At 37.8% G+C, this 19,634-nt stretch overlaps 2 protein-coding genes across 2 annotated transcripts in view; one reads left to right on the forward strand and one right to left on the reverse strand.

Moving 5' to 3' along the window:
- The window catches only part of LOC109032113 (uncharacterized), a 141,457-nt gene extending 132,176 nt beyond the window's left edge, over nt 1-9,281 (forward strand). Inside the window, exon 7 of the mRNA XM_072302821.1 lies at nt 1,840-9,281. Within this exon, the coding sequence (XP_072158922.1) occupies nt 1,840-3,228 (1,389 nt within the window). The 3' untranslated portion in view covers nt 3,229-9,281. The remainder of the gene's footprint in view (nt 1-1,839) is intronic.
- Nucleotides 1-19,634, reverse strand: part of LOC109032115 (cathepsin B-like cysteine proteinase 4) — a 36,499-nt gene that overhangs the window by 15,309 nt on the left and 1,556 nt on the right. The gene's annotated exons all lie outside the window — the stretch shown is intronic.

Here is a 19,634-nt window from a genome sequence, read left to right on the forward strand (position 1 = left end):
TGCATAATCTGCGTGAGAAATATGCGTTTTTCTAGATAAGCTTTCCGCTTCAAAAACCATAAGGAACAACTTTTATAGGATAGAGAAATCCTCGAGTGCCTTCAATTTCTTGCATATGCAACACGGTCATCCTCTAAGCGCGAATAGTCGTATCCTTGTGTTAACATCAACGCAGGCGGAAGACGATGCCTCTTAATTTCCATTAAAAACGGGTATCTACTAAGTGCGTCACATTGTGCTCATTCAACACGGCGCTAAGTTCCGTTCATCCACGACTTCTGCGATTAAAACTTAAACTTTTCGTATCATAGATCAACAGTGTCTGATGGGGCTGTTGCAAACGTCAGCTGAGGCAAAAAAGGGAGTTACTTTTTTCCACCACTCGCTTATTCCACCAATAGGATCCCTCCATATCCCTTTTGTCTTTTTTGTCTATAGCTTTGTCTGTCAATTTCAATAATCGGCCCGCGGGTCACTCTCAGTCAGCCTCCTAGACCCCCGATACTCAGTTCGCGAGTGAGTGGAAAATTTTTAAGAGCGGATATTAAAAGTTTCGAACTTTTGGTATCACCTGGACATCAACAGCTTTCGTATGCAACAAGATTCAAAGAAATCAGCACGATGGTTTCCCAGAATAAAGGATTACCCTCGGGATTACTCAAGGATTACAGTTTATAGAATTCGTGTCTGACTTCTCCGAATATCTCGTTCCACTGTGCGGCAAGCGACGGCAGAAAGTGCCTCGGCGTTGACTTTTCAATTAAACCCTCGGCAAGTTTGCGGCGACGAGAATGGGCTGACTGGCGAACTTGGCGTTTACTTTGGATAAGTACGAAACGATCTCGATATTGACTCGGGCGCTCCGGGTGAAAATGCCAGTAACAATGGAACTCACCGTCGAAAGGGAAGTGAGAACGTCAGATTGAAATCCAACTTCATCGCTCCTATTGATAAAAAAGTGAGCCAAACCGCCAGCGGCCCGTTCTGCGGAATGCGAAGAGCGACGCGCAAAAAGAGAAGATCTTTTCCTTCTAGGAAAGGTATCAAAAACATCATAATTTTTATTGAAACTGAGTTGTAAGGACGTACGCAGAGAGAAATTTCGACACAGAAGTTTCGTTAATGCGGGAAGTAAAATACAAAATAACCCAAGCCTTCGGTTGACAATTTTGCAAGAAAATGCTAGCTAGTTTCCTTGTTTTCCTAATTTCCTCTCTTCGTTCTACGTTCTTCGTTCTACGTTTCCTCTCTTCGGTTCTCCACCTTACTTCCTTTGATGCGCGACGTAAGGGCTCTCAATGAAATGTCCAAGGAACGCAAGCGATAACTATTCGAACACAGATGTCAAGGGGTTGCATATCCACAAATCTGAAGGAAATTTTTTCCCATGCGTCAAACAGAGTTTCGGAGATGAGTAGATTGCTTTTCTGTTTTGCTCTTTGTGACCCATATGTGACAATTAAGAGTTTGGTTAGTACGGGAAGTAAAATATAAAATAACCCTAGCCTAGGAGGCTAGGGGCCCAACCAAGGGCTCCTGACAATTTCAAACAAGGGGACAAGGGTCCTTTGACAATTTCAAAAGGAAATTTCAGCTAGTTCTCTTGAATAAATTAAATGAAAAACGAGTAGTGAATACGCATTCCTCCGATTGTCGCAATCGGAGGAATGCATTTTCCCTGTCGCTTCATTTTTTTTTCCCACCGCGAACTGTACCAAAATTGAAGGAGTTGGCACTCCCTTGTTTCCTCTAAAGCCCCCCTCTCAAACCTGAAATGTTTGAAAACGTGAACTTTTAAAATGAGCTCAAATATAAAACGGGAAAAATTTTCTTTTGCAGGTGATCCAGCCGACCCCAGAGATGACACCGGCCGGCAGCGAAGCGAACCTGCACTTGCGGCCCGAGGATCGGAGCAAAGCGACTCTCTCGGTGCCCGGACAGGCGCCACTAGCGTCGATGACGAGCTCGGGTCTCTCCACGGAGGCCGAGGGCACCTCGCTCACCGTCTCCGACACGGTCTTCATCGACGAGGACCCGGAGATCGACACCGAGGACGAGATCGAGGACGAACTCAGCACCGACAGCGAGGCCGACCAGCACTACACCCAGGTCGACAAGGACTGCCTGGCCGCCACCCAGAGGCACCCCTCCCAGAACCCCTTCGCCGACCCCGCTCCCGCCGAACCGGACGTCGTCCTCGCCCTGAAAACCGGTTCCCGCCAATACTCGCCCAAGCCGAGTCGCCGCTTCTCCGCGCCCGCAGACCGGAAGTTGCCCACCGGCACCGGAACCGGAAACCCTCGACTTGTCCCGTTTTCCTCGACGGGGGACGACGACGAGCAGTTCCCGGCGTGCAGCAAGACCGTCCTCGGGCTCACGCAGATAACGAGACTCGAGCTGCCGCTACCGGAAGTCCATCGACCGGAAATCAGCGCCGATCCGGAAGCGATACCGATGACGCAATTGGGCAGGGTGGAAACCAGGTGTCAGTTGGAGGTAGACAAACCGAGGAGTAAGTTAGATACTGCCGCGGCCTTGAGATCAAGACACATGCGTTTGGATGAGCCGGAGATAGCGAGAACTTCGACGTCGCGACAGCATTCGCTCGGGACCGACAGGTCAGGCACGGTAGAGGACATTCCACTCCAGGAGATAAAATCAGAAGGCTTCCAGTCCGAAAGGCGTTTGTCGGTTCCAAGGACGTTAGTGAAAGAGGAGAATGAATTTCTCCGACGTCGAAAAGAGACGAGGTCTCCGGAGTCCGTGAGGAAAGTGGAGAAGGTGGTGGTCGAAGTGCATGTCGCGGAAGTTGAGTCGGAAGTAGATTCTGGTTCCCGTGTCTCGTCGTCGAGTGCGCGAGCTCCGAGCTTTTCAGTGTCGGGGACGCAGTCGGAGGACTCTGTGACGTCATCGCGAGGAGTCGTGACGTCGGAGGATTCCATGACGTCGCGGAAGGTGGCTGGCAGCGAGAGTTGCTCAATTAGTGGCGCCGAGCGCTACACTGTACCTGGCTCAACGTTCTCGAAATCCCTGGAGAGGCTCCAGCCGAGCGGGGACGCACCTGCGGACAGGGACGCCAACCAAACAGGGTTAAATAAAACAGGGTTCTTAATGTCGACGAGTCATTCGTGTGATCACCTAGTTCAAAATGTTCAGGAAGTCCGATTAGATGTTAATAAGTCCTTGCCCTCCCTCCCATCCACTAAATCTCAAGAGACCCTTTTTTGAACACTGGAGTCGCCTCTAGAGCCCCTTTATACTGAGAGTAAAGAAAATGCGAATCCGTTTCTGATTGGCTCGCGTATTTTAGGCCTTCACAGTGTCACAAACGGGAATAAAGAGTACAGTTTCACCAATTGCAAAGATTATAAACTGGAATGGACCGGAGAATAGGAGGTACGGCAAGGAATCCCACCTATAATAGTTACCCGACCTATGTCAGCAATTCTTTCGTTCACGATAACTATCGTTAGATTTACGTTAGCTTCTTCAAATTTTGCAATTTTGTCCATTTTTGTCTTATGAAGAACTGTATACATTTTCGGTTAAATCGCATTTACCGTTTACTTATAAACGGTAATTAACGTAAGTGCCCTACTTACGCTGTTTTCCACTAAACTGTTTTTATGAAAGTTCCATTCCTTGGTTTCCTTGGTAACCTTTGTTTGCTATCAGCAGATGTTTTATTTCAATTTATTTTTTTATTTTTTTCATTTTTTTTCTTTCTTTTTTTAATAAATCATTGCTAGGTTAGTTCTAATTTTTTTGCCAGCATTTATTCTACCTCCCCTCCCCCACCCCCCAGCTCATTTTTCTAGCTCCAACACCCTCTCCCACAACTCATTTTTCTATCGATTTTATCATTTTTTTTGTATGGCATGTCTTGCTCCCCTACCACCATTTTTTCGGGGTTATAGATATTTTAGCGGCCTCTAGACCCGTGACTCCAGTCACGGACATTTCGCTAGTAAATGGAATGAAAGAGAGCACGGAGACAGGAATTCGGGAATGGGTTAATCAAAGATTACAGCAAAAGTCCAATTTGTGTAATCTTCATTCCCGTTTGTGACATCCACAAGCCGCGTTCTCTCAACTCACTCTAAAAAGGGACTCAAGGCGCCCCCAGCGGTCACAGGGTCGGATACGTATTTGTTCTACTAAAGAGATGGTCGTAGAGTACCTTAGAAGGGAGAGTATAACCACTGGAAGATTACATTGTTGATTGACCTAGCCATCTTTTACTGCATCAAACTCTTAGGCCAAAATAAAATAGCAAGCGTTGCAAGTAAATGATTCAAAAGTGCAAAAGATTATGTTTTAGTTTTTTGTATTATAACCTTAAAATTTACTCGAATTCCTCAGTTAGGGAAATGTACTTTTTTTTTAACCAACCCACCCCCGCTGCTTTTACCCATGTCACTTAAAATTCGCCGCCATTTTTATTTTATTTGTTTTTTTCCATCTTAAAGGACTTCACGAGACCCAGTGTCATACTCTCTCTTCAGAGGTAGTCGAGGTGCTGAGGTCCAGATTTAGGTGAAATATTATTTTTTACTTTGTGATTCTGTTAGAAAAGTTCTAGCCCGAGGAAGTTTTACATTGGTACAATCACATTTTCATCTTGGATTAGCATTCAATTAGACGAATCCTTGAAATCCTGGGTTACCTCCAAAGTCATACTCATGCTAAAGATAGGGGTTTATTCCCAATCAAAAAAGCGGTTGGTACACCAGGCTAGTTTTTATTTTCTTTTTTCCTTTTAAAGAAACGTGTATTAATGTCCAGACTGTTATTGAACATGACAGACTGCAGATGATATGAAAAAATGTCTCTATTGATGTTTTTGTGTTCAATTATTCAAGAAAAAATGAAGAAAGTTGAATGTGAATACACATAACACCTACATGCAGGCCGCTTCTAATCGAAAAACGCTGAAAGAAATTCGATTCAGAAAAAATTTAAGAAAGCACTACTGATTAAAAGTCAAAAGTGTGCCTCGGGCAGTCCTACATAATGCGGAATTTCAGTTTTAATATCAGTTCATTTTTATTTACTCTGGACTGGAAGTGAATTTCAGTTGGTTTCTCTCTAAAAATGGCCAAAAAGGGTTAGGTCGTGAAACTAGCCACACTACCAAATTTTATAGGTTTAAAACAAATCGCCTGGTTGGGTCCCAAGCCCTTTCCTGAGATAATGCGTATGAATGATTGGGTAAGGTTTGCCATTATCAAATTAAGGTGCAATAAACCAAAATTGAAATGAAAGGAAAAGGTGTTAATGAAAAGGAAAGATTTTAAACAGTATAATATTCTTTTTCTTCTCTCTTGTTATCGGATATTCTCTATTACAATATGCTCATTAAATAAATGAAAATGCCAGTTGAATAAATAATAAAATATGAATGAGTAAAGTGCATTAGTTAGAATGATCATGAAAGAAAACGCTGAAATGCCACGGGAAAAAGTATAATGATTTCAACTATAATCCTGGCTGTTTTGGCTCCCTCTAGCGGATGCAACCACAATTCTGTCTGCTGCCAAAATTAACCAGGAATCTAATTGAAAAAAATTATCATCCTTTCTTTTCCATGTGACTTAGCGACTGAGCGTGTGGAAACTGCGTGATATTAGTAACTATTATACATAGCGAAGATGTGAAAAAGTTCTGATTTTCTCCCAATTTTTAAAGATAATCCTTTATAAGTGAAACAGGAATTTTCTAACTCAATTACAGGATCTGGTTCCTTATAAACACATTGTGTCATGCGCAGCTGATATGCAATTGCTGATTATTCTGGAGCTGAAATACCTATGCCTGATAAATAGCCTTCATTTTGTTGTGATACAATTTCATGGCCTCAGAGTTAAAATAGTTATCGCCGCAAAATGTTAGGCGACTTTTACCACGAAGCACCAGAATAATAAAATCGAGCCACTGATTAAATCGGGACGTGCGAAAACCGCTAATGTCCATTTTCCAGTCTTAATTTTATTTGAGTTCATAATACTTTTTCGGAGTTCGTTGCAATCACGAAAGTGGTTTCAAAACTTGTCTCCGGGTTTTCTTAATCCCAGAACGAGTCCTTTCATCACTTTTATGGTTGTACCAACTTTTCAAAAGTGTTATGATCTCAAAAAAACTTAAGACGCGGAAAATTGACATAAGCGGTTTTCGCACGTCCCGATTCAATTAGGGATGACGACAAGGCAAATCAAGCTGTTCGGTCTGGTAAATGACATTTTATACAATTCGCTTGTACATCATTGATACTTAAAATTTTCATGCGCTTATTTTTTCATCCGAACATCATTAAACAGTTATTGGGGGTTTGAATTAACTCGCCTGAATCGTGCCATTGGTTAGGTTTATAAAAAAAAAAAGCAAACTAACATCTCAGAATCAAGTCGATCACTTTTCTATCTATCTAAAGCTCATTGATTACAAAATAATTTATGGTTTTTACTTTTAGAACTTTTTGTTCGCAGGAGGCATCTTTAATTCACGTGGCTTTTTTTTTTTTTTTTTTTTTTTTTTGAGATTTAAGAAATGTTTGATCTCCACCTGCTCCTAAGTTGAATAAACAATCATGAATGTGTATCAAAAAATGAGATGAAGATAGTATTTTTTGTCACTCTTTCTCTATCTCACTCTCTCCCCCATCCCCCCTTTCCTTTAAGCGTGTGAAAGAAAAAAGCCTTATGTTTATTTGCAATAAAAGTTGATCTATTATGACTTCGTTACCTAAATTATGTTTCATCACGCCATCGATACTGCTCGTATAAACTGAGGATTAAAGTTACAATCATTTTATTTTGAGTCAATTATTTGCTTCTTAAAATAATTCATGTCACCTATAAACGTCTGAGTCGTTCTTCCCGTCATATAACCTCATAGTTTTTCATTGTTAAGAAACTCCGGACAAATTGTCAAGTAAAATTCGGGTATATTCATTAGTTGTTAGGGCCATTTACTTCATCTTTTTAGTTGGGTTTGCGTTCATTCAAATCACAGAACACTCTGTTTAAAACTCGGGGTTGTCAAAGTAAATTCCAATTTTGGAGGATAAAAAAGAAAGACTCAACATTTTAACACAGTATTTTAGTACACAGTTCTTGACCGATTTAAATTGAATGATAGACTAAAAATGTACATACAAATATATGTAGAGCAAATGCATGTGACCGGGGTAAGTTCCGTAGTTTTGAATCCTCTGGCACTATTGACTTATTTGATGACCATGAACTTGTAAGACTAGATAATTTTCCAGTGAATCAATTTTTACCTATAATTGTTAATGTTGTTGATATTTTTGTTATACATATTTTATCTCTCTGTTTTTACTTTTATACACATTTCTCAAGCGGATAATAGCTTTGGTCAGAGATGGTTAAAAAAGTAATTGAGATTTACAGTATATTCGGTATTTCGGTATAATTTTACAATTTTTTGCTTATGATTAGGAGCTTGCCGGTAGAGAAGTTAGAAATGTGTTTCCAGTGGTAATATATAACCTTCGAAAGAAACGAAAAGCTGTTGCTACAATGCCGAGCCTATCGAGTTGTTTGCTGTTACAATCACACTGTTCATTTGCGATTTTTTTAAGAGCAATTTTCGCGCTTAAAATGTAAAGGACATGGCTCTTAGGGATACTGTACAGCATTTTTTACCCATAGAAAAAAGCTCTCGAATTTTTGCACTGGTGTTAGCCTTCGAATTAAATTGTATTAAAAAGTTTTAGTAATAGCAAATAGAATGCTCTCATACTGTCATTCATTTATTTTGTTTCTGATTGAAGCTACAATCCTTAGGGAATTCATCGTAAATCTCTGCATCACCTTGAATCAATTTTGTTACACGTCAATGTCAATATGTACCTATTCTTAGTTAATTAACATAAATTATTACACGTGTCATTTTCGAGTGCCAATCCGTTTAATAAACCCAGGTGAGAGGGCTTCTGAGCCCAATCGAGAGGTGCGTTGACTTTTTAAAGGCTAAAATTATCTAATTGTTTGAATTCGATAAAAAGTTTATATTGTGTACATTGACCAACCAAAAATACGAACCCAGCTCCCATACATGTGCCAATAGGTCACCGAGCGGCACTTAAATGTTGTCACACAATCGAATCTAATGGATACAGAATGCTCCCATCCCATCACCATTTAAGGCTTGAAGTTTGCCTACCGTGTGTTATGAAGGCGAATCTAACTAGTCAAGATTTTTGTGAGAGCAACTGAGTTTCGAAGAAGCGGCGCGCGGCGGTCGCACGCCGGTGCATTCTTGTTCCTACTCAAAAAAAAATGCAAAATTAAGCAGACACCTGCAACATTTAAAATAGTATGCATCACGTGCTGCACCAACAGAAAGAAAAAATCATAAATAACGTCTGCGAGCCGTCACCTCGAAGATAAGCTGAAACGGAATCGTAATATTTTAGGTTGCTATCGAATGTTGTCAAGTTTTGCAGGTATCCTTTCGTATCGTACTTATGTAAAGTGAAACCTTTCGAATATTTTGAAAACTCGACAATGTTGTAACTCGTAACCAGATTTTTTTATTCTATTACTCACATGTGTTTAAATGTGAGTACCCAAACTATTGCGTTGTCGAATTACAGTCGAGGATCGAAGATTAATATCCGTCTAGCCGGGCAAAAAATGATTGTTCAGCGCTATTGGAAGTCCCGGAACTTGAAATGAATCTGTTAAGCGATAACCGTGAGCCAATTAGAAAATCATTTCTGTAGTTTTAGCCAATATATCATCTCATGTTTGATTCCGCAGGATATTATTGTTTTCTCCTTCGATCAAGATGTAGCAGGCAATTAATAAACGGTAGCACTGAGTTACACGTTGTCACTTTAAAACTTTACGCATAATAAATTCACAAGATCAAAAGTAATTCAGAATTAAGTCTAAAAACTTTAGGAGGAAAGCCTTGAGTCTGGCGTCTGCAGTGTTAGTCACTTAAAGGTACAAAAAAGAAATTAGACCCACTAAACAACCTTCAAAACATTTGGTAGAAAAAAATAGACACTTGCTTTTTGAGGGGAATGGCTCAAAATCCACGATGATTACATCAGAAAAGTCTGAAATTCAATACTAATCCCTAGTAGCAGAGTTATATAAAAAATTTGTTTTTAAAAGTATAAACCGTAAATAACCACAAGCTAAAGAATATTCATTGTTTATGTAATGGATGTAAAGTTTTTTAGTTAAAAGTTTACTAAAAAACTTATTTTATTATGTAACCCTTAGTATAAAAGTTATATAACCAAATTCAAAGAGTGTATAAAATGAATTTTCATTATTCTTCCTGGCTGGTAGCGCACTCTAGTTATGAAGTGTGCAAGTTTTCATATGCGTTACTACCAGGTGGTGGATCATCGTAGAGTTGTGACTTACCTTAAATCCGCGCCGTCCTAGTCGGGATTAGAACCCACGCTTCGGGATGGAGTTGCAATCCGAAGTCCAGTACTTTACCACCAGACCAGCCAGGCTTGATATGAATGGGCCCCTAAATTCAATCTCTTAACTATCGCAGGCCTCTGAGTCCGTAATATTTTGTTTATTGACGGATTCTTATGATATTTTACCAGACTTTATTATTTATTATTTATTTATTTATTGTTTTTTATTTCATGATGTAATTTTTTCATTTTCATTTTTTTAACTCTCTCTCATTTTTTTAGCTCTCTCTTTTTTTTAACTATCATGATTTTTAACTATCATTTTTTCTAACTCTCTCTATTTTTTTTTAACTCTCATTTTTTTAACTCTCTCTCTCTCTCTATTTTTTAACTTTATAATTGCGTCTTTTTCCAGTTTTAATTATTTGGGCCTTTTTCTAGTTTGAATTTATGTCGATGTATTTATGTTATTTATTTATTATTATTATCATTTCCTTTTTTTAAATTTTTATAATATTAATTTAAACATTTTAAAAAAAATCAAAATTTTTAAAATAATATTTAATAATATTTTTAAAATATTAACAAAAATAATTATGATATACTTTAAAAATATTATAAAATATTATTTTAAAAATTTTAATTTTTTATATTTTTAATATATTTTTAAAATGTTTTAAAAATATTCATTGATTGTATTTCAAAAGTACTTTTGAAAATATTTTAAAAATACATGAAAAACATTTTAAAAATATATTAAATTTCAATATTTTTAAAATATTGCTGTCTAACTGGGCAGGGTTATGAGCCAGACACGCTACCAACTGAGGTAACAGGGCTCCTCGGATTGTGTGCCGAGATATCCCCTTTTAACTCGTCTCGGAGCCATTAGTACCTCTAATAATACCTATCCCACGCAGTCCGAGAGTCGAGGGTGTTCATTGAAATGAGATCATCATCATCATTCATGAAAATGAGATAGGTTTACGTTAAAGTCATTCAGGTCATTTATATAACAGTTATAATAAGCAAATTAAGCAAAAGGATACTATACGTATAAAGAAAATTTATAAAAACCCTTCCTCAATTATATAAATTTTATATAAACGTTATCTTCTGAAAATATGAATAATTATTTTCATGGGCATTTTATATAAAACTTATATACACGATATATAAACTTTAGTTAAAATGGTGATTATATAACCGGTATTAATTCCTTATACGTTTGTTAGGAAGGGGAAAGTGAATCATGCTACTAGGGTAACCTCACAATATGCGTACAATTATTCGCGCTTTTGGAAGCTTCTCACTTCTAAAAGCACACTACGGAAAAAATATAATTATTGCAGACGACTCCGGTTCCATGACTTTATGCGAAATTCAAAATGACCGTCGTCTTGTGAAACATCCTAGAATTGAAAAAAAAAAACGAAATAACAAACGATATTTTTCCGACAACTTCATTTTTATGCTTTAATGAGTATACGAGAGTTCTTCTTGTTTGTTTTTGATTGAAAAACTACTTTTTGAGGTGGGCATCTCCAAAATGCGTAAATTTTAACGCAGATTTTAAAGTTAGGAGTAACTTTCAGACACTTTCAATGCTCAATTGTCATTTTAAGTCATTTTTCTGGGAGTAAATACCCACTTTTTGCTATTGAAGGTAGGCAACGGATCCATAATAGAGGTAGAGAGAAGAAAACGTAAAAGTGACGCGAGCCCTCTTTCCCAATCTTCAGGACAACTTGCGTATTTTCTGCGGAATCAGAAAACATGTGTTCAGGTTTTGCCAATTCTGCGTAGTTTAAATGACTCACTGGGAAAAATCCATTGTTTTGCGGAGATAAGACATAGAGTTCATTGAGATGCCGACAACGCATTAGTTGAGACAGCTTCAACGCAATTTCTAGTGGCAGTCGATGACCAGAATATTGTACGGAGATAAGTTGCTTATATCCTTCTTTGTGGCTTTATTTTTAGGTTCATTTCCCCATTAGAGGGTATCAATCAGAAAATAGGGATCAATCTAACGATATTTGACAGATGAATTTCCGATGGCTCCAGGACCGTTGGAAGTCGATTTAAGGCTATCATTCACATACAGGATAGCACTCTAGCGCCCAGCTCTTTAAGGTAGATAAAAACTTCTAAGTTTAAATGAGCAAGTCGAGATTTTTTTTTTTTAAATATGAAACGAACGGTATCAATTTCAGATAGACCTCCTTTGATTCAGTACGTCTACATTTCTTCAAGTAAGAAATTTTGATACAGGCAAAAATGTCTGTTGCAAATTTTAGTTGTTAAATAAACCAAGTTTCTTTATACTCAAGACACACTGACATATTGGTGTGCGTTTCCGAGATGTTTTCGGCCTCATTCGAAAATTCCGAGCAGCTCGAATTGCATGAAGAAAGAGGAAATACTCACCATTAGCGGGACCAATTTTATGCATTTCAACAATGTATAACATTTTGTTATGTTTCTCTCGAGGGAGAAAAATATTATCCAGAGAATGTATCTGTATAATCATAAAACCAAAATATTTTCTCGATTGGATTACATGATTTTAAAATTTGTAATCTTTGTCGAGGCCTACTAAAATTATGCATCAGAGGATTAAGTATTTGTGTTTAATAATTGAATTGAAACACAAATTTTACGGCAAATTAATTAAACTTTTGCAGATTTCATGGAGAATTTGGAAATTGGTCGAAGTATCAATTCAGTATTAAACAAAAGCATAATTATTTACCCACTCACACTGGGTTCTACAAAAATTAACTTTACGAAGCAACAAAATATTATAAAACCCGTTTATTTCGGAATCTCGATACATCGCTCGTCTTCAACGCCTTAAATTCAAACCCGTACCTTGGGGACAAACATATCATCTCAGTATGGAAGTCCTCCGTCTTAAATTGACTGCAGATATCTTGTTGATCTAACAGGAGGAGTAGCTAGTCAATAAAACAAAGAAAATTTTTACACCTACTTTTGTTTCTACTTTCAAAATGTCCTTACCCTATTTTATCGACAACATACTTGGTGGCTGGCGTGACTTTATTATAAAAATTACGCAGTTTGAGTCTCATTAAAAAGGTAGCGGCTTTACGTGATAAAACAGTTTCAAAGGAAAGCCGTAATTGATAACGACTTTGAAAGCGCATGCACCCACGGAGACAATTAAATTAGGCAGGAGAAAGAAACGGAGAGAGCGCAGAGAGAGCGGAAGAGAAGGAAACCTCAACTAAAACAGGCGAAAGCAGGAGGTGAGAGAGGAGGGTAAAATTCATACGGGCGTAGCGTAGGGATGCTCTGAAAGGTTAAGAGACTCCGTTCATTCAAATTAGCACGCGCAGAGGTGATGGATGATTTAATGAGTCTACCGCACTCTAATCTCCTTCTACTTATGTTGCACCCACACCACTCTCGCGATAACGCTATCACCAATCTCTCTGAAAAACGTCATTTAACTTAAATTGAATTGTGTTTGGTGAAATACTATGCAGAAAGGTTACGGAAATCGACCAGGGAGCTGGTGCACCAATATCTCACTGTCAATCTTACGATACAAACTCATAAATCAATAATTTTCAACAAGCTCACCGAAAAAAAGTTCGGTCGCACAAACCGGAGTTCGTTAGTGCGAACATGGTCAGGATAATATGAAACACGAAACTATTTGTAAAATCAACGTATTCGAGAAAGCACAAAGAAACAACACAAATATTCCGAATCGAATTTATGATGGTAGGCTTTTGTATACTTATTCACGTACGCGTTTATGAAACTTCCAATTCAAATGGCACTGAAAAAGAACTGATCATACATCCCTGATGCAAATATTTCTCTTTTTTTTCTTTTGCAAGTGATGAAAGCTCTATTTTCAATCTTACAGATTACTAGAATTTGTGTCAGGAATATCTTAAAATATTCGAATACCGATTTTACACTAATTACACCTTTGTAATGTTAAAATATGTTTCAAAATTGTTTTAACGGAGCATTCATTACTTTGCGCACACTTAGAATCTTCAACCCACGTACCTTTTACTCGACTCACAGAAGCCCTCTCACATTGCTGAATATGTGTTAAAATTCAGGTGTTTGCGAACCATTCCTTTGGACTGAATGTTACTTTTTCTCAGTCAATGTTAAGTACATGTATAGATTTATTTATGTCTGTGTGTTTCGTTTAACATTTTAAATTGTATTTTTGTAATCTGTACATAATTAAATATGTATAAAGTCGTTTTAATAAGTAAAAAGATATACCGCGGAACGCAAGTCTTGAAATTTTTGACTGTCCTCACTATCCAGTCCTTCCAAAACGGTCGTTTCAAATACATTCTTCAACAAATAATCATGCAGTTAGGTAGGGGGAATTTATGCGAACATCTGTCTTCCCATGTGTTTTTTCAACAGTCAATAATGTAATCATTTTTCTTACATTTATTTCCACGGGCGTTGAACGCTCAATATTTCTTTTAATTTTACGTTTTTGAGAAAAAACCTCGTTTGTTTCAGGAGCATGCTCGAGGCTTTTATTTTTAAAAAAAAATCGTAAATCGTGATTTCAAAACAGCAAAATTCTAAAAATGTATTCAAATTTATCGACGGCATGTCCAGAGCATAATATGTCTCATTTGAAAAAAAAATCAGAGGTTTGCTCGCTAAGGAATAGCAATAAGAGTTTTCCAAATATATAATCAATCAGTTTTCTCTTTGATTATTTTTACTGTAGACAAATCTAAAAAAAAAGCTTTTTAATTTTTTGAGATGCCGCGTTCTAATCCTTTTTACCTGACTAAATATTTCAAAACAATCATATGTAACACTGTGTATGTACACTAAACGGAAAATAATCACCATTATAATGTTTTATAATATTGGTCAAAGTCGCGAGACGGAAAGTCAACGATTTTCTTGCTGCCTACCAGCGGTGAGGTTACTATGTTGTGAATTAATCAGTTTTCCATAACTGTACCGGGTGATGGAAGAGCTGAATGCAAAAATTCTGGCATTAAATAAGAGAAAACTCATTGAAAATAATGATGTTTTTCCCTCCCAGGGTTTTCCTTTCATCTCTGAGATAGATAAAGTGAAAGAAAACTTCCTCTCAGAGATAAAACGGGACATGTAACGAGACTTTTCTATTTTTTAATTTATGATAAATTCCTCGCAAAAGCGCATGCATCGGTTTTGTTTTCCTCAACTACGTACGTGACTTTGGTCATACACTTTTTGCGTGTATAAATAAAATTGAAATTTTCCATACATTACTCTTGTGGCGATAGCTACAGTAACTTGATAGAGAGAGATTATGGACATGATGCTCCACGGAGGCCTTAGAACCTAAAAATAAATAAAAGCCAGTAAACCGACCAAAAAAAAAAAAAAAAAAAAAAAAAATGGCCCAGCGCTTTGTTTTGATTTTTGATGATGGGAGGGAATTGCCAACTGTTGGCGATACCACCAGCCACACTCACCACCGACCTTACTTAATTGAAGTTGAGTTTCCTTGAAAGTAGCACACGATTGGCCATAAAACTATGTGAGCACGTCCTAATAATGTATTTAAGGTCCCGGTGGGAGTGTGGGACATGCAAATAAAACCACATTTTAGGTCATTTTGTAACTGCATCTTTTTACAAAGTCCAACATCTCTTGGTCCTAAGAGCTCCATGCAGCTCTAGATGGAGGAGCCAATCAAAAGTGACCCTTTTGTGGCGAAACTCAACGGTAGCCAACCACCGTCCAGTGCGTCTTGCGTCACTGAATGTTGGTTGGCTACCGCCACTATAGCGAGAGACGCACTAGATGATGGTTGGCTACCTCTGAGTATCGTCACAAGGGGGTCACTATTCATTGGCTCACTGGGTGGTGGCTGGTTACCGCCACTATAGCGAAATACATACTGCTCCAATACTAGATGGTGGTTAGCTACTGCCACACCCAATTGTAATCATATCGTGACCACAGTATGATCAGTCATTGTTAATCTTCAATACTAGTTCATTCAAGTGGCGCTCAAATTAAAAGGATGATTGATATACATTTTAAATCTTTAAATGGAGCATATTGTTTGGACACAGCAAATATACCGGTATTTAATCCTTTTGTATGTGTACCTATATGACCGTCCACAAAAGAACGGACCTTTAGCTACAAAAAAAATTACAGCGAAATCCTATTTTCCAGTTAGTGCAATTAACAGGCGTAAGGTTGCAAATTCGGCAATTTCATACCCTGAAATGGTACATTACTTTGAAAATGTCAAATAGCTTTTCCACAATACTTCATTTTATGATCTGTAAAACTTAACAATAACTAAAAGGATACTCATTCTAATTTGCGAGAAATCTCAAAAACTGGGGCCGGGAGCATGACAGAATATTTCCAATCTATAAATAGAAAATCCAGAAAAAACCGGAGTGCAGAAAAGTGTGCTCCTGTTTGTTTAACGCTCCGCTGGTGACCTTTTCTGCGAGTTCGTTCCCCTTATCACCTGACGAAAGTGCGTCGGTATGAAGCGTGACCGAAAAAAAGACCGAGTGAGAAAGTAATTAATTAACTTTTTATCGGAAGCATTTGACGCAGTCATGGAGAATCAAAGGAAGTCAGGCAAGCTCTCCAGACCGATAAACACAGTGAAGAGTATTACAAGCTATCTTCACGGAGAAAAGAGGGTTTTTCATCATACTATTTTTTTACAACTTTTTCTTCAATTGCACACACATATTAATTGCTGAATTAGCTATAAAGTGCTGAGTTATCTCTGTCGTACCAACCGTTGAAGCCTAAAACATTCAAATATTAAAATTAAAGTTTCAAAAATAAAAACTATTTTTATTAATTTGAATGGATTTTTAATTGTTCTCGTTAAACTTAGACATGTCCCGGTTAAACAGAGGCCCTTCACCTCACTTTAATAATTTGAGGAGACAGTTATCAGAATATATCTTTTCTGACATTGTAATTTTAACGGTGTTTCTATTTTCACTGCGTACATTTCTACTCGTTGTAGTGTATACCCAGCACCATTGTAAGAATCAACATAGAGTAAAAACACCATTTCGTATTTTTTACCTTTGTAATCTATTTTTCATTAATATTCATTCACAGCTTGGGAAATAAAACACACATTGGATCTAGAGTCCAGACTCTTAAAAACATCGACAAGAAAAAATACTCTTGATTCAGTCAGATTTAAGCTTAAATCAAGAACCAAGCCTCTTAATTTGAGCGAATTTCTTTTTGATTTAAGCTTAAATCTGAATCAAGAAGTCCTTTTTCTTGTCAATTTTTTCAAGAGTCTGCATGGACTCTAGATCCAATGTTTTTTTTTTTCTTTTTTTTTTCTTTTTTTTTCCAGTGTAAATCAAGAGGAGTAATCAACCAACCACTCGTGCGTTTATGAATGAGATTCAGAATATTGTTATTGAATCGATTTTTCTCTTCTCGCAAAAAAATACATTCGGATGGCTTAACTAAACATTTTTTAAGGTATTGTGCGTGCAAGAAAATAAACCCCTTATATCTCTTTGCTCTCCAATTTACCCTATGTATTTCAATTTCTACAGTTCTGGAAAAGAATCTCGCCGTAATGAATTTTTTTTACCTTGCCTTCAATATTCATAGAGATAGGGGGAAAAATACGAAGTAAGTAAGAAAACTCACTCAAATAAACATTCCATACTTTTGCTGATGAAAAAGTATACGTGTTGGACAAATTACTTCTATATACCTTCTGTACCATATTAATCGTACGACAAACGCTCCTGTGTTATATCACTTAGTTCGTGTTAATTATCGGATTTCCTCTGTATAGTTAACCGTTTTCTACACGCAGTGGACGATCAATTATCTACATATGCTTATTGTGTATTGTTCTTCAACTTTCAACTAGGATTACGCTCGTTATATTATGCTTGTATTTGTTAATTAAATGACGTATCCTCATGCGTACCTCATTCGAATCAACAAAAATGATGTTTTAAGAATGACGAATGAATACATACGTTGATTCAATCCGCAAATATCGTTTTCACGAAGGTCATGGACCTCATTTATAGTTCTGTCTGGGCTATACTGCGCTAATCTGTCCTAAAAAAATCGGCGGCGAACAAAAGTAATCAACATGATAAAACGTCCACGCGATCAATTTCGCGTACGTAATAGCTTGTTTGGATGTACTAGTAATAGCGTCACCGAATGGACGTTATGCTTCATTGTAAAAACATACAGTTTTTGAAAATTTTGTTTCATTCATGATGGTAAAAACTGAAGCTATGGCAGTTTTAAGCATGCAGTTTTAAAAACGCAGTTTGAGGAAGAAGCCATTCAAAGTTCCATCCATCAAGTTCGAAGCTCAAAGATATTGGATTGAAATGCGACTTAATGCTCCTTATAGGCACAAAAATTGCCTGAACTCTACGCATTTATTTGAAACATTGGTGGATGCTATCCGTCTAAACCATCATCGCTCGCAATGCTTGTTTGGCGGGTGATTGGAAAAAACTAAGGTCATTCTCGACTCCAACAACAAAAAATAAGTAGAAGCTACCAAGCTGTCCTATGGGCCGACTAGTAAAAATAATTTGTCTGTCATTTTAACGAAAAATAACAGACGGATCAATTTTACATGCGGGGGCGTATGGGTGGACTGAATATTTGACCGGGAAAATTCAATCGTTAGACACGGTGAGGAAAAATGCCTGAAATTTTTTCTGTGTTTTTATTGCCAGGCAAATCATGAGTGACTTTGGTTTTCCTCTATCGCAATATTTATCAGGAGGAACCCCGAATCTGATAAGATGATCAATCTGTTTGATACAGTAATTATTATAACAGGTTAATATCCCGTAATATTGAATTTCCCACGGAGGACCACGCTATCTGAGAAGAGCCTAGATTTTCCGGGAAATTGGTGAGCACTGAAGAAAAAGATCAAATCCACAGAGCTGAAAGTGACGAAAGAAACAATAACACAGTTCAAAAAAAAAAAAAAATGAACAAAATGTCTCCCAGTTGAGGTAAGGTGATCTTTATGTATATTGAGACGTCGAACCCATATATGACCTCCTTTTTTCATCACTCTCTAATTTTCCGGATAAGCTGATTTTACTCGGAAAAATGACCATTTTTGGTGATTTTCCGACTGTTATCCCCTGCAGAATGTAAATTTTTCTCAGCTACAAGATACAACTTTTCCGATCTATTTTCAGCCACTGAGTCCGGAAGTGACCTTAATTTATCCCGTTCACATCTCAGTTTTCCGGAAAAGCTACTTTCTCCCGGGAAAATGAGCAAATTTGATGTACATTCGTCATGCATGCAATTTATTTTAAATTTTCCTGACCCGGGGTGACCTCGGATTTTTTCTATCATCCTTTAGTTTTCCGGTGAAGCCGTTTTTCTCGAGCCTAAAATTATCGAGCCTATAATCAGATCCCGTTTCCGAGAGTTTCCCGACGCACAGTGGATTGAGTCAATTAGAGAAGTCGAACCTAAATCATTCATCTAAAACTGCAAATTTTGATGTTCTCCCGCCAAACTTTGAAGTTTTATAGGCGCCTGTTCCAGGAAATTTTACGAGGAAACCATTGGAGCCACTTCTAAAACCGCAAAGTTTTTTATCAACAGAATTGTGAGCTTTGAAAGTTTTCAAATTTTGTCCGACCTTCCCCATTGTCTCGATTCACCGTGCGACGTTTTCCAGAGAGAAAAAATCGCAGACCTATGTTTTTCCGAAGTTCCAGTCGTACAACAGGAGTGCCTTAGACTCAGCCGGATTCGACTGCTTTTCCGGAGAAATTCATCTTTACGGACCGGACGGAACCGCTAATATCCGATCATTGAATTGTCCGATGGTTATTTCTGCTTTTCCTTCCCATAAATGGACGAATTTCTGTCAAGCAGAACTATGTACAAAATAACGTGAGCCCTGTCATGCATGTATTCTTATGAGGTCTCAGGGCTCATGTCTTGATGATCTTTACGGACCGGACGGAGCCTCTAATATCGGATCATTGGATTGTCCGATGGTTATTTCTGCTTTTTCCTCCCATAAATGGACGTATTTCTGTCAAACAGAACTATGTGCATTATGACGTGAGCCCGGTCATGCATGTATTCTTATGGATCTCAGGGCTCATGTCTTGATGCACTTAGTTCCGTTTGATAGAATTACGTCCAAATGAGACCGCGCCGCGCCGCA

Source organism: Bemisia tabaci, chromosome 7, assembly GCF_918797505.1.
Source record: "Bemisia tabaci chromosome 7, PGI_BMITA_v3".
NCBI lineage: Eukaryota > Metazoa > Arthropoda > Insecta > Hemiptera > Aleyrodidae > Bemisia > Bemisia tabaci.